A 12,685-nucleotide genomic window follows, 5' to 3' on the forward strand; every position below is an offset into this window, starting at 1 on the left:
TGACCTAATCCAGCAGAATTCTTTCGTACTAGGGTACGCAAGTGTGCTTTTTCCCAGGGATTCATCGAATAAGCATGGTAAACTGATATGAGGAAGTTTATCTCCACCCCTCTCACGCAAATTTGTAGATCTTGTTTTAATCGTGCTTTGGCCTCCCTTGTAAGTGATGCAGGAAGGTTTCAGTGTAATAAAGAAACAAGTTGAGCAGGAAAGTTTGGTGGGTGACCGTCAATATTTACTGACCCCAAGAGCAGAACTGTCTTGCAATGTGACATATCAGTAGTTCTGATCTCAGCATAAATGCATGGGAAAATATTACTTTTCAATATTATTTGAAACACTAGTCTTCCCTATCAGCCCAACCTAATGACCTCCATCTGTACAGGACAATTATTTGACATTTGCAGCGAGTACACTGATTACAAAGGATAAGAATTGTACTTCAACTATCTGGAAAGGAGCAGGTTGAAGGATCCTGGTTCTTTATTCTTGCATATGATTCATGATGGATTATCTCATGCTTTTGAGAACAATTTCCTCTGTACTCATTTAAACCAGTTTCACAAGGCTATTTGTTTTCTTTTTAACTTATCTAATTCATTCATTTATATTTGCCCTTATTTTACAAATACGCATTGGGCCCTTGCAGTTCAGGCCTCAAACTGCACACCGATTGCCTTTAACTCTTGTGTAAGCTTGGTTCACCCAGCATAATCAGTTCTAACATGGTTAGTTGGGTGCTGGTTTATTATGGGAACACAGCTGATTCCATGAACCATAGTTTAGTGTGATACCTGGACTAGCCACAGTGAAGCAAAATTCTACCCCTTGTGTATTTGAAGAAAAAAGCTCATCAGCACCGTATTAAATCTGTTTTACCCCAGGGATGTACTGTAGTCATATGCTAACTACAAATTAGATAATGTGATCAATGATGCCAATACTGAATTTGGAGGCTAGGAAAATGTGGTATTTCCACCACAGAAGCTCAACCTCACCAACATACAAGGTGTTTGCAATATAGGCTGCAGAGAAAATCCATTCAGAGAGTGGTAAGGACAGCTGAGAAGATTATAGGAAGCTCACTTCCTGTTATTCAGGATAGCGCTTATAAGCGCTACATGCTTAGAGATCCAAGTACTGTTGGAGGCCCCACACACCCACTTCATAGTTTGTTTCTGATGCTCCCCTCTGGGAGGAAGTTTCGGACAGAGGTGGGTTCCTCCCAGTTTGGACCAGCTGGCCCAAACCGGTAATGACTCGTTGGTGATGTCATGATAACATCACGAAACCGGTTCAGTTGATGCCAGTGTGTGGGTGCTGCCATCTTTTTTTAAAAAATAAATTTTTTAAAAAAAAGTTAATTTTTTAAAAACATTTTTAATTTTTTAAATTTTTTTAAAATTTTTTTAAAAAAAATTAATTTTTTTAAATTTTAGTTTATTTTGTTTCTTCTGAGCATGTGCAGAAACCAATTTCTGGCATTGTGCATGCAGTCACCATTTTGCTTTTGCTTTTTAAAAAATTATCTTTTTTAAATTTTTTGATTTAATTTTTTTTTTCTGGGCATGTGCAGAAGGCAAGTTGTATGCATGCAGTCACTATCTTTTTGGGTGTGTTTGCTTGCTTGTTTGTTCATTTATTTATTTAGAATTTTCACCACTGTGTATGCATACACATGCAATGTTTGCATGTTCCCATGAGGCGCTCTTGCACAGTGTGGGAGGAAGCAAACCAGCACTGATGAACGTTAGGGAACACCCCCCCACACCCCGGTTTCAAAGTATTCCTAGCAGGAGTGTAACAGCTTTGTTCCCTATGCCAGTACAGTGTTCCCTCGATTTTCGTGGGGGATGCGTTCCAAGACCGCCCGCGAAAGTCGAATTTCCGTGAAGTAGAGATGCAGAAGTAAATATACTCTTTTTGGCTATGAACAGTATCACAAGCCTTCCCTTAACACTTTAAACCCCTAAATTGCAATTTCCCATTTCGATTATTACTCACCATGTTTATTTATTAAAGTTTATTAAAAAAAATGTTTATTAAAGGCAGACGAAAGTTTGGTGATGACATATGACGTCATCGGGCGGGAAAAACTGTGGTATAGGGAAAAACCCCGCGAAGTATTTTTTAATTAATATTTTTGAAAAACCGTGGTATAGACTTTTCGCGAAGTTTGAACCCGCGAAAATCGAGGGAGCACTGTAATGGCAAACCTTTCTGGCACTGAGTGCCCAAATTGTACACATGTCGCAGCCCCGGAAAAACTTGAAGACCAGCTGGTCTCCTGGTTTCTGGCACTCCAGCTGGTCTTTGCAAGTGCCAGAGTCCCCAAAACCCAAATATCAGCTGGTCGGTACGCATGCGTGCACTGGCCACCTGGTCTTTGGGTTTCCAGCATGCACAGGCATGCCAGCCACCTGGTCTTAGCATGTGCTGGAAACCTGAAGAGCAAGGGGCCTTTGTGCTGGTCTTTGGGTTTGTGGGGCTCTGGCACATGCACAGATCAGTGTCAGAAACCTGCAGAGCAGCTGGCAATGGCATGCGTGTCCACAGAGAGGACCATGTTCACTATCACAGCCCTATGCCATCTATTTGGTAAACTTGCAAGATTTGTTTTTTTCCCCATACAGGAATCCCTCACTACTTCGCAGTTCATCTTTCACGGGTTTGCTACTTCACGGGTTTTCAAAGGGGGCTTAAATCCATTAAATCCATTGAAAATTCATAAAATTCTTTTACAGTACTACTGTATTCTATTAAAAGAAAGTGGTAGGATATCACATGTAGTTCCAGCTGAGAAACATTATAGAATGACTGTTGCAAAGGGTGGGTTTTAAAAGTCCAAATACTTGTTAAATACATTTTAAAAAAATCTTTCCTCTACTTCATGGAAATTCGTTTTTCACGGGTGGTCTTGAAACGCATCCCGCACGAAAAATGAGGGATCACTGTATACATGTATACAGCTGAACTAGACTGTTGTTTTTCCGTGTCATATAATATACAGTGGAACCCCGACATACGAGCAGCTCTACTTACGAGCTACTCGAGATACGAGCTGCGAGATTAGAGAAATTTTTGCTCGACTCACGAGCTCACATTCGAGATACGAGCCGAGAAGACCCGGGCTGGCTTGCTTTGCTTCCGAGCGGAAAAGCCGTGCGTGGGTTTTAAAACATCGGAGCCGGCATGGGGAGGCTTTTAATCAGCCCCCAAGCCCCCAACCCGGACTCGGGGGTTGATTGAGAGCCTCCCCATGCCGGCTCCAATGTTTTAAAACACACACGCGGCTTTTCCGCTGCCTCCTAAAGCGGGGAAGTTCGCCAGGAGGCAGCAGAAAAGCCGCGCGTGTGTTTTAAAACATCGGAGCCGGCATGGGGAGGCTTTTAATCAGCCCCCGAGCCCCCAACCCGGACTCGGGGGTTGATTGAGAGCCTCCCCATGCCGGCTCCGATTTTTTAAAACACACGCGCGGCTTTTCCGCTGCCTCCTAAAGCGGGGAAGTTCGCCAGGAGGCAGCAGAAAAGCCGTGCGTGTGTTTTAAAACATCGGAGCCAGCATGGGGAGGCTCTCAATCAACCCCCGAGTCCGGGTTGGATGCTCGGGGGCTGATTAAAAGCCTCCCCATGCCGGCTCCGATGTTTTAAAACACACACGCGGCTTTTCCGCTGCCTCCTAAAGCGGGGAAGTTCGCCAGGAGGCAGCAGAAAAGCCTCGCGTGTGTTTTAAAACATCGGAGCCGGCATGGGGAGGCTCTCAATCAACCCCCGAGTCCGGGTTGGGGGCTCGGGGGCTGATTAAAAGCCTCCCCATGCCGGCTCCGATGTTTTAAAACACACGCGCGGCTTCTTTGCTGACTCCTGGCGAACTTCCCCGCTTCAGCCGACGTCTTTTCCCCTCAGCCCTCGGGCTTGCACGCATTAATCGCTTTTACATTGTTTCCTATGGGAAACAATGTTTCGACATACGAGCTGTTCGACGTGCGAGCCTCCTTCCGGAACCAATTAAACTCGTAAGTCGGGGTTCCACTGTATGTGGGTATTTATTTGTTTATTTATTGGATTTGTATGCCGCCCCTCTCTGAGGACTCCGGGCAGCTCACAACATAATAAAAACAGTATATAATATCAAGTCTAAAATCCAGTTAATATAAATAACTACTCTAAAAACCCTGGAACATTAGACATCATTCATTCACTTTCAACAACAAGTTCACTTCGCACTTGTCAGCCAGAAGCTAGGGTCTTATGACCCCAGGCCTGGGGGCATAGATGGGTTTTCAAGTTCTTATGGAAGGCAAGGAGGGTGGGGACAGCACGAATCTCTGGAGGGAACTGGTTCCAGAGGGCTGGGCCCTTCAAAGAGAAGGCTCTTCCCCTACGCCCCACCAAGAGATATTGTCTAGTTGACGGGACCTAGAGAAGGGTATATGCATAAGTATGTATGTATGTACAGTACGTACGTACGTATGTATGTATGTATGTATGTATGTATGTAATCATGTTTTATGTAGTGAATATTGGAGGTGGAGACCCCTTTGAGAGCTGTATCCAATGAAATTTCATCTTAATGTATGCTGATTATTGTACATTCAAAGTGGCAATATTAGTTATTCTAAGTCTAAATCTAAGTTTAGTGCAATTTGATTGAGTAGGAAACCCTTCCTGGGATTATTCTAAAGCAATTTAGTCTTCTAATTATAGCTGCTGAAAGTTGGATGCGATACTTAGATCGCCACCTGTTTATAAACTGGGAAACAATCAACACCCCTCTTATTTTGTTGAACTAAAATGGAAAAGGAAAACTACGGAGGGCAGCTGTTTGGATTCCGATTGAAGCCTTCCAGTCTACTGAAGCCCACCGACTGGGCTTCAGTAGACTGGCATTCAGTAGACTTCAATAGACTGGCAGTAGAGTAGCATTCAAGGATCAACCCTATGAAAGCTCACAGGGCAGCCCTAGAAAAGCTCTACCTTTCAGTGTTGCTGCTGTAGCGAGATGAAAAGAGAGAAAGATTAAACCGCATTATATCCTGATGCCTGGAGTCCTTGGGAAAGTGTTGAAAGCAAACAAGCATCTTTAGAAATTGTTCTGGGGAAATCGCATCATGCAAAGCGAGTTGCAAATAAGGAAGACTGTAACCTGTACTAGTTCCTCGTCTGGATTAGTCCCCACCTGTTCCCAAAAGGTTAGAGATCTATTGTCCTGGAAACAGAAGAAAAGGCACAGACAGGATGGCGTTTTGGGCATTCAATACCTGGCCTTAGCACATGTAGCCTTCAGGTTGCAGACATTGTGGGAATACACCTTCTAGCAATTCTAATTATTGGCCTTCTCACTGGGGTTGTTGGAAGTTGAACTTGGAGGCTCAAACTCCCATTCTACTAGATTACATCTTTAAAAAGAATTTTCAAAAGATAGATCCAATATTACTTTTGTAACATTGCTTTAAAAAGAGAACATCTGATCTAAATCTCATTATTATTATTATTATTATTATTATTATTATTATTATTTGTTAGATTTGTATGCCGCCCCTCTCTGAAGACTCGGAGTGGCTCACAACAAGAAACAGTACAAATTCAATACATTAAAACAATTTAAAATCCTTAATATAAAAAACAATCATACATCTCATACAGACCACACATAAAGCGGAAACAGCCCAGGGGAATCAATTTCCCCATGCCTGAAGACAGAGGTGGGTTTTGAGGAGTTTGTGAAAGGCAAGGAGGGTGGGGGCAGTCCTAATCTCCAGGGGGAGTTGATTCCAGAGGGTCGGGGTCGCCTCAGAGAAGGCTCTTCCCCGCCAGACGACACTGTTTCATCGACGGGACCTGGAGAAGGCCAACTCTGTGGGACCTAACTGGTCACTGGGATTTGTGCGGCGGAAGGCGGTCCCAAAGATATTTTATCATATTGGATTTTAAAAGCACGTACAACATGTAATAAGCTAAATACCCTGTATATTTAAATACAGTATGTAGTAGTGGAACAAATGACCCCTTAAACTTAAAGGATATACCGTAATATAAAATTCAAGCCATAGTTCACCCTCCTTTGGTTTCCACATAGTTTGCTTGATTATATAGGCCAAATCAAGCGATAAGTATTAAATATTACACGTTCAAAATTAGAACAGCAGATATAGTAGCAAATTAAAGTCTGTCCCAACCAACCTGGTCCTATATAATGAGGCTATAGCTTTCAGCATGCCAGTTGTCAGGTTGGAGTGAACTGACTTGAGCCTGACTGGACCATGCAGCTGATTGTCCTATGGAAGGCAGCAATGATGTTCATACACTGTGTGCCAATTCAGGCATATGAATTACTCTATTCCTGGTCACTATTCTCGCTTCATAAGCAAGAGTTAACCAAGGCACTCCAAAATGGGTGGGGCTAGAACCCAAACTGGGTCTATTTGAATTTTCTGGAACATTTTACAGGTAGTCTTCAACTTATAACAGTTTGTTTAATGACCAAAGTTACAATGGCATTGAAAAAAGTGACTTATGACTACAACCTTTGCAGTAATCCCAGGATTGTGTGATCAAAATTCCGATGCTTGTCAATTGCTTCATACTTATGACTGTTGCTGTGTCCCAAGGTCACGTAATCATCTTTTGCAACCTTCTGACAAGCAGTCAATGGGAAGCCAGATTCACTTAACAAGCGGGTTACTAATTTATCTATTTGTCTAACAATTGAGATCAAAAAAGGTTGCAAAATGGAGCAAAACTGACTTAACAAATGTCTCGCTTAACAACAGAAATGTTGGGTTCAATTGTAGTCATAAGCCAAGGACTACCTGTAGTTCTAAACTGCCCTCCTCCAAATGTCAAAATTTCAAATTTGAGACTCTTGGTGCTGTAAAAGACATTTTGGCATTTCAAGTGTTCAGATGCAACATGAATTTTTACACTAGGCTGGATGTTGGATAATATGATCATAACATCTCTTCCGACTCTTTTGTTATATGATTCTGTGAATACGTTGTATCAATATATTCTTGACAACAAATTCTGTAAGGTGATCCATTTTGGTTGTGGGATCCTATATTGCTCATGGGAAGATAGATGCCGTTTAGTGACCTCACTGTCAAAAGGAAATTTATGTTGGGATTATATGTTGGCTGCAGTTCACTACCAGTTTAGTACAATGGCTCCTTTTGCTGGATAATAAACCAAATCCAAAACCACAGGCTGTAGACATTGCTACCCACTGCTTCAGATAGGTCAATCAAAATTTGTTTGTTCATATTGTGGAGTAACCTACCACTAATTTTCAAAAGATAAAAAGACAGCCTTTTTTAAAACATCCAGAGAAATTGTTTTATCATCTGGCAGTTGTTTGTTGGAAAGCAGTCTCAAACTGACTTGAGAACACATATACAATTCCTTTCTAATTCCTTTCACTGCCCATGTGGATACAGTGACCCAAGTTCAGAAGGATCTTTCACTCAGATTGGAGTGATTGCATTATTCAGTCATTGCAGTAAAGGCACAACATATTGCAGCTATTCAAACTGTTGAGAACAAACATCTACTTCACTCTTCTCCAATGGTGAAATCAAATTTTCTTTTACTATTGGTTCTGTGGGCGTGGCTTGGTGGGTGTGGCGTGGCTTGGTGGGTGTGGCTTGGTGGGTGTGGCTTGGTGGGCATGGCAGGGGAAGGATCCTGCAAAATCCCCATTCCCACCCCATTCTGGGTCCAGTTAGAGGTGGTACTTGCCAGTTCTCTGAACTACTCAAAGTTTCCGCCACAATTTCTCCAAACTATTCAAAATTTCTGGTACCGGTTCTCCAGAATCTGTCAGAATCTGCTGAATTTCACTCTTGCTCTTCTCCCATCTCATGTCTTCCCAACCAGCATGGGAGGCAGTATGATGAAGTTCTTGAAGTTCAATGCATCAAGAAAGCACTAGAATGGAGATGGCTCTGCCCTATATATTTCTCTGAAATATGAGGGCCGGTGTATATTTTGAATTTTTCTTTGGTTGTTATGTGAGAATTACTTAAAATAAATAAATAAATAAAATCCAATATGCTACTTTTCATATAACCACCTTTGTAGCCATATTCTGTACTGTCAAACAAACCACTCCATAGAAACATAGAAACTTAGAAGACTGACAGCAGAAAAAGACCTCGTGGTCCATCTAGTCTGCCCTTATATTATTTTCTGTATTTTATCTTAGGATGGATATATGTTTATCCCATGTTTCTTACTTCTATGGATTAAATATTTTTAACACTTCTCTAATAACTGTGCCAGCTGGAAACTCTGAAAGATGAGCAAGCCCAACTAGAAGACACCAGGTTAGAGAAAGTGCAACAGCAATTCATCATAAATATAAAGAACAGAAACTGTCTCAACCGGTTCTAACTGCACTTCCCATTTCCCTCCTTACAAGGTTATGCTCAGACTGACAGAAACTCTTCAGATGATGAGGTGTTTTGACTAATAGGCTTCAAGGAGCATCTAGAGATTGTTGACAGCCCGTCATCCTCATGTGATAGACAACACTAGCAAACTGACCAATTTAATAAATATTGGCAGACAACTACTTCCTGTGGAAATAGCAATTCAAAAGAAACCAAACCTCCCTCTATGGTTTCTCCAGAGATGCCATCTTATCTAAGTCAGATCAAGCTAGATCAACACTAGGTCAAAGGTTCTTAGATGCAGAAGGTCAAACACAAATCACTGCTTTCTGTCATAATATAATAACAATCAACGAATCTTAGTGTCTAAATCAGCCTCATGTTTATCACAGTTCCCAACACTAGAAGAGTCTTATCTTTAGTTTGATCCAATATTCTCTCCACAGCTGTCCTGGAAGGGACATAGAGGAAAAGGCTAAATGAAACCCAATACTGCCCTCTAAAATGGGTACCATAGAAAACATAGTTCATGTTCTTTTATATTTCCAGTTCTACAGTAAATTCACCACCCTTTGATTATCCTTTTTTTTAATTTAAATTTCCAGAGCATTCTGAAAGCTTTTATCTACATTATTTATTAAAAAAAATTAAAATATCTGATTTCTCTAAAAGTCATTAAAAAGTTTATTTATTTTATTTATTTATTTTATTTATTGGATTTGTATGCCTCCCCTCTCCGGTTGTTGCATTATGTGCAAGCTCCACCCACAACTAGTTATTACTTGTTCTTGTTGTTAGGGGATACTTTTGTCTGGTTCATTTTATTGATTGTACCTTTTATTGGCAAAACAAAGTTTCTGTCTGTCTGCAAAATGAGAACTTTGGCACCGTGGGAAATGGTTCTTCTAATGCAAGCAGATATTCTATTGTTTTTAATGTTACATTTCATTTAATGTTCAATGTGGATTCAGTATCTAGCATAATGGATCCAGCATAATTTTCAAAATTAAAAACAAAGTAAAATCAATTGAAAAATCTTTATCTTCAAAAGCCTTTAAAAAAAACACTACAGTATTTGTTCAAGATGCAGAGATAGAGATATAGGTTATAAATGGTTATAATATTCATTAAATCATCTTGGAGAATAATTGCTATGTGGTCAGTAAAGTGATACTGTCTTGATGACATGTAATCAATCAGTCGCAGACACTAGGTAAACTGGAAATAATAAAAGAATGAATCAGATGGATTATCTACTCCAGCGCACAAAAATCTAGCACCACCTTTAGTCTAGATCTGCTACAAAAGTTTGTTTAGACAATGGTCTTCTACAAACTTTCTAGGGAGGAAATCCCATTGACTTTAATGGGATTTACTTTTAAGGAGGCATGCACAGAATTGTAGTCCAGTGGTTTATAAATAGCTAAGTTTAGCCAGTCAATTGAATGTGTAGCGTTCTTGGGGTGAAAGGCTAATCTACAGTCATCTTTCCTGCATTTCCACTTTAGTCTTATGCTATATGATCTGTAGGTAGTTGATACTTGGGATAATCAACCCCCAAGTGCTGCTGGAGTTTCATCTTTATAAATGAACTACTGACACACTTGCAGATGGCATACAATTATCTTCTCTGTCTTATATTTTAACTGGAAAAACCAATTTAAAAGTAATGCTCTCTCAAGCTTTACTCCAGCAATTAAGTCACCTCAAACAAGTCAAAGAGATTAGTTACCTCGCACTGCTAGCTGATTTGAGAGAGTTACCACCCTTGTTTCATGTGAAAGGCTACAGTAAAAGGTTTTGTTTTGTAACCTCTTTTTGAGTTCAAGATGTGTTTATAAGTTTCCTTTTTGAGAACTTCTCAAGCTTATGAAATATCAGTATTATTTGAATTATAGATGAAACTCTGTAAAATACACAACACCACTGAATTTCAAGAAGGTAGTATGGCCATCTATACACATTTACCTAGGAATGTCACATTTATCTCAACAAGATTGACTTCAGAGCAGACATAAAATTGTACCATCAATGACCCAAGAATACAGATCAGTTTCTTCCCGCTTGACTGGGCATTTGGCTTTATCACAAAGAATAAGAAAACTCATTCACTTGGTCAGTTCTTTAGCCTTCCTCCTGCTCCAGTTTAACACTTCATCAATAACAAAGGATCAAAAACTTTCAAGATTGCAAACTGATCAGCCTTTTTCCCCCTTTCCTTTCTGCAAGGATTCCATGTAAAAGGTGACTATATAAGTCATTTTTCATCTAACTTTATCTGTCTTGCGTGAGAAAAGAAAGCCACCTGCTAAATTGCTGTGAGGGTTTTTTTTCTCCTACAGTGGCTATGCCCAGGGAAACCAAAGCAGTAGCTTTGGCAATCCTACACAGGAGACTTCCTAACAACACAGAAACCAATAGTGCAGGGGTTCCCAAACGTGGCAACTTTTAAGACCTGTGGACTTCAACTCCCAGAATTCTCCAGCCAGTTAGTTGCTTTTTTGTGAGGACTGAGAAAATCATGTCCTGCTGGTGATGTTCCAGCACAACTATGTGAATTGTTGCGGGCTCAGTTGTTCGGTTGCTTCTGATTCTTTGTGACAGAAAGACTTTCTGACTAACTTCTCTGAGGTCTTGTAGGATTGTGCTTGTCTCATCTATCACAGTATCTAGCCATCTAAGCTTGCCTCCAGAAGTTGTGAATGCTCCAACACTGGAAGTTTTTAAGATGATGTTGGATAACCATTTGTCTGAAGTAGTGTAGGGTCCCCTGCCCAAGCAGGGGGTTGGACTAAAAGACCTCCAAGGTCCCTTCCAACACTATTGTTATTATTATTATTTTCCAAGTCCTCAAGAGGGGCGGCATATAAATCAAATCAATTCAATCCAATCCAATCAATCAATCAATCAATCAATATTTATTTATTTATTAATTGGATTTGTATTCCTCCCCAGTCCTCAAGAGGGGCGGCATATAAATCCAATCAATCCAATCCAATCCAATCCAATCAATCAATATTTATTTATTAATTGGATTTGTATTCCTCCCCAGTCCTCAGAGAGGGGTGGCATACAAATCCAATAAATAAATAAATATCTTTTTTTCCCTGTCAGCCTTCTCCTCCTTATGCTGGCTGGAGAATTCTGGGAGTTGAAGTCCACAAGCCTTCAAGTTTGCCAAGTTTGAATAATATTAATATAATAATAATAATAATAATAATAATAATAATAATAATAATATATTAGATTTGTATGCCACCTCTCTCCAGAGACTCAGAGTGGCTCACAACAATCATAACAATATACAAATCCAATATTTAAAAAGAAACAAAACATTTTTAAAAACCCACCATTAAGAACCATTCAATACAATCATACCATTCATAAAACTATCTGCCAATAGTGGGTGTTTAATCCCATTGTATTAACTGTTGTTATCTTTCCAAAAGACACCCACCCTCCTCCTCCTCCAGCAAGCATCCTCTACCCCAGTGTTTCCCAACCTTGGCAACTTGAAGATATTTGGACTTCAACTCCCAGAATTCCCTAGCCAGCTGGCTGGGGAATTCTGGGAGTTGAAGTCCAAATATCTTCAAGTTGCTAAGGTTGGGAAACACTGCTCTACCCTGCCTTGTCAAGGCTGGGGTTTCTACGGTGGTTTTACCTGAGAAGGTGTCCAGTGCAGTCGGTTGGTAGTGGTCCGGGTATCCGTTGGTTGTGTAGCTGACAATCAGGCTGGTTTTGCCCACGGCTCCATCCCCGAGGAGGACGCACTTAATGCCCAGCTCCGAGCCGCTTCCACGGCTGGGGCAACTGCTCCTTCGCAAAGCGGGCGAGTAATCCAAGAGCTCCTGAGGCGGCATGGCTGGAGGAGCCGGAAGGCGCCCCCTTCGGCTTCCTCTGTGGAAAAGGGGGGACGGTTTGAAGCACAAAATGTTGCGGTCGGAGAGCGCTGGCTTCGAGGCGTTGAAACCCACCCAAACCGATCCAGGTTTCAAAAGGACCTTTTCGGGTGACTGCCCTAAGTGAAGACCCCCGCTTCCCACGCAAAGCGGCCGCTTCTCTTTACTCAGGGTTACATTACATCGCCGAGGTGTCCCGGAGCAGTGCAAGAGTAGCCAGGACAGGGAGCTTTGTATATTTTCATCCTCTCAAGCTTTTACATTTAATTTCCCAGGTCTGTCAGGTGCTTTTGTTTTTTGGGTTTTTTCATACGGCCTCCTTCATTTGCATAGGGCCACCTCCTCTCCCTTGTAACTTGAAGCTGCGGCGTCGGGACTACTACTACTTCTTCCC

General features: G+C 41.1%; 1 protein-coding gene across 1 annotated transcript in view; it reads right to left on the reverse strand.

The window, feature by feature from the left end:
• The window catches only part of RHOV (ras homolog family member V), a 34,376-nt gene extending 21,691 nt beyond the window's left edge, over window positions 1–12,685 (reverse strand). The window contains exon 1 of the mRNA XM_070756928.1: window positions 12,054–12,685. Within this exon, the coding sequence (XP_070613029.1) occupies window positions 12,054–12,252 (199 nt within the window). The 5' untranslated portion in view covers window positions 12,253–12,685. The remainder of the gene's footprint in view (window positions 1–12,053) is intronic.

This window comes from Erythrolamprus reginae, chromosome 1 (assembly GCF_031021105.1).
Source record: "Erythrolamprus reginae isolate rEryReg1 chromosome 1, rEryReg1.hap1, whole genome shotgun sequence".
Taxonomy (NCBI): Eukaryota; Metazoa; Chordata; class Lepidosauria; order Squamata; family Dipsadidae; genus Erythrolamprus; species Erythrolamprus reginae.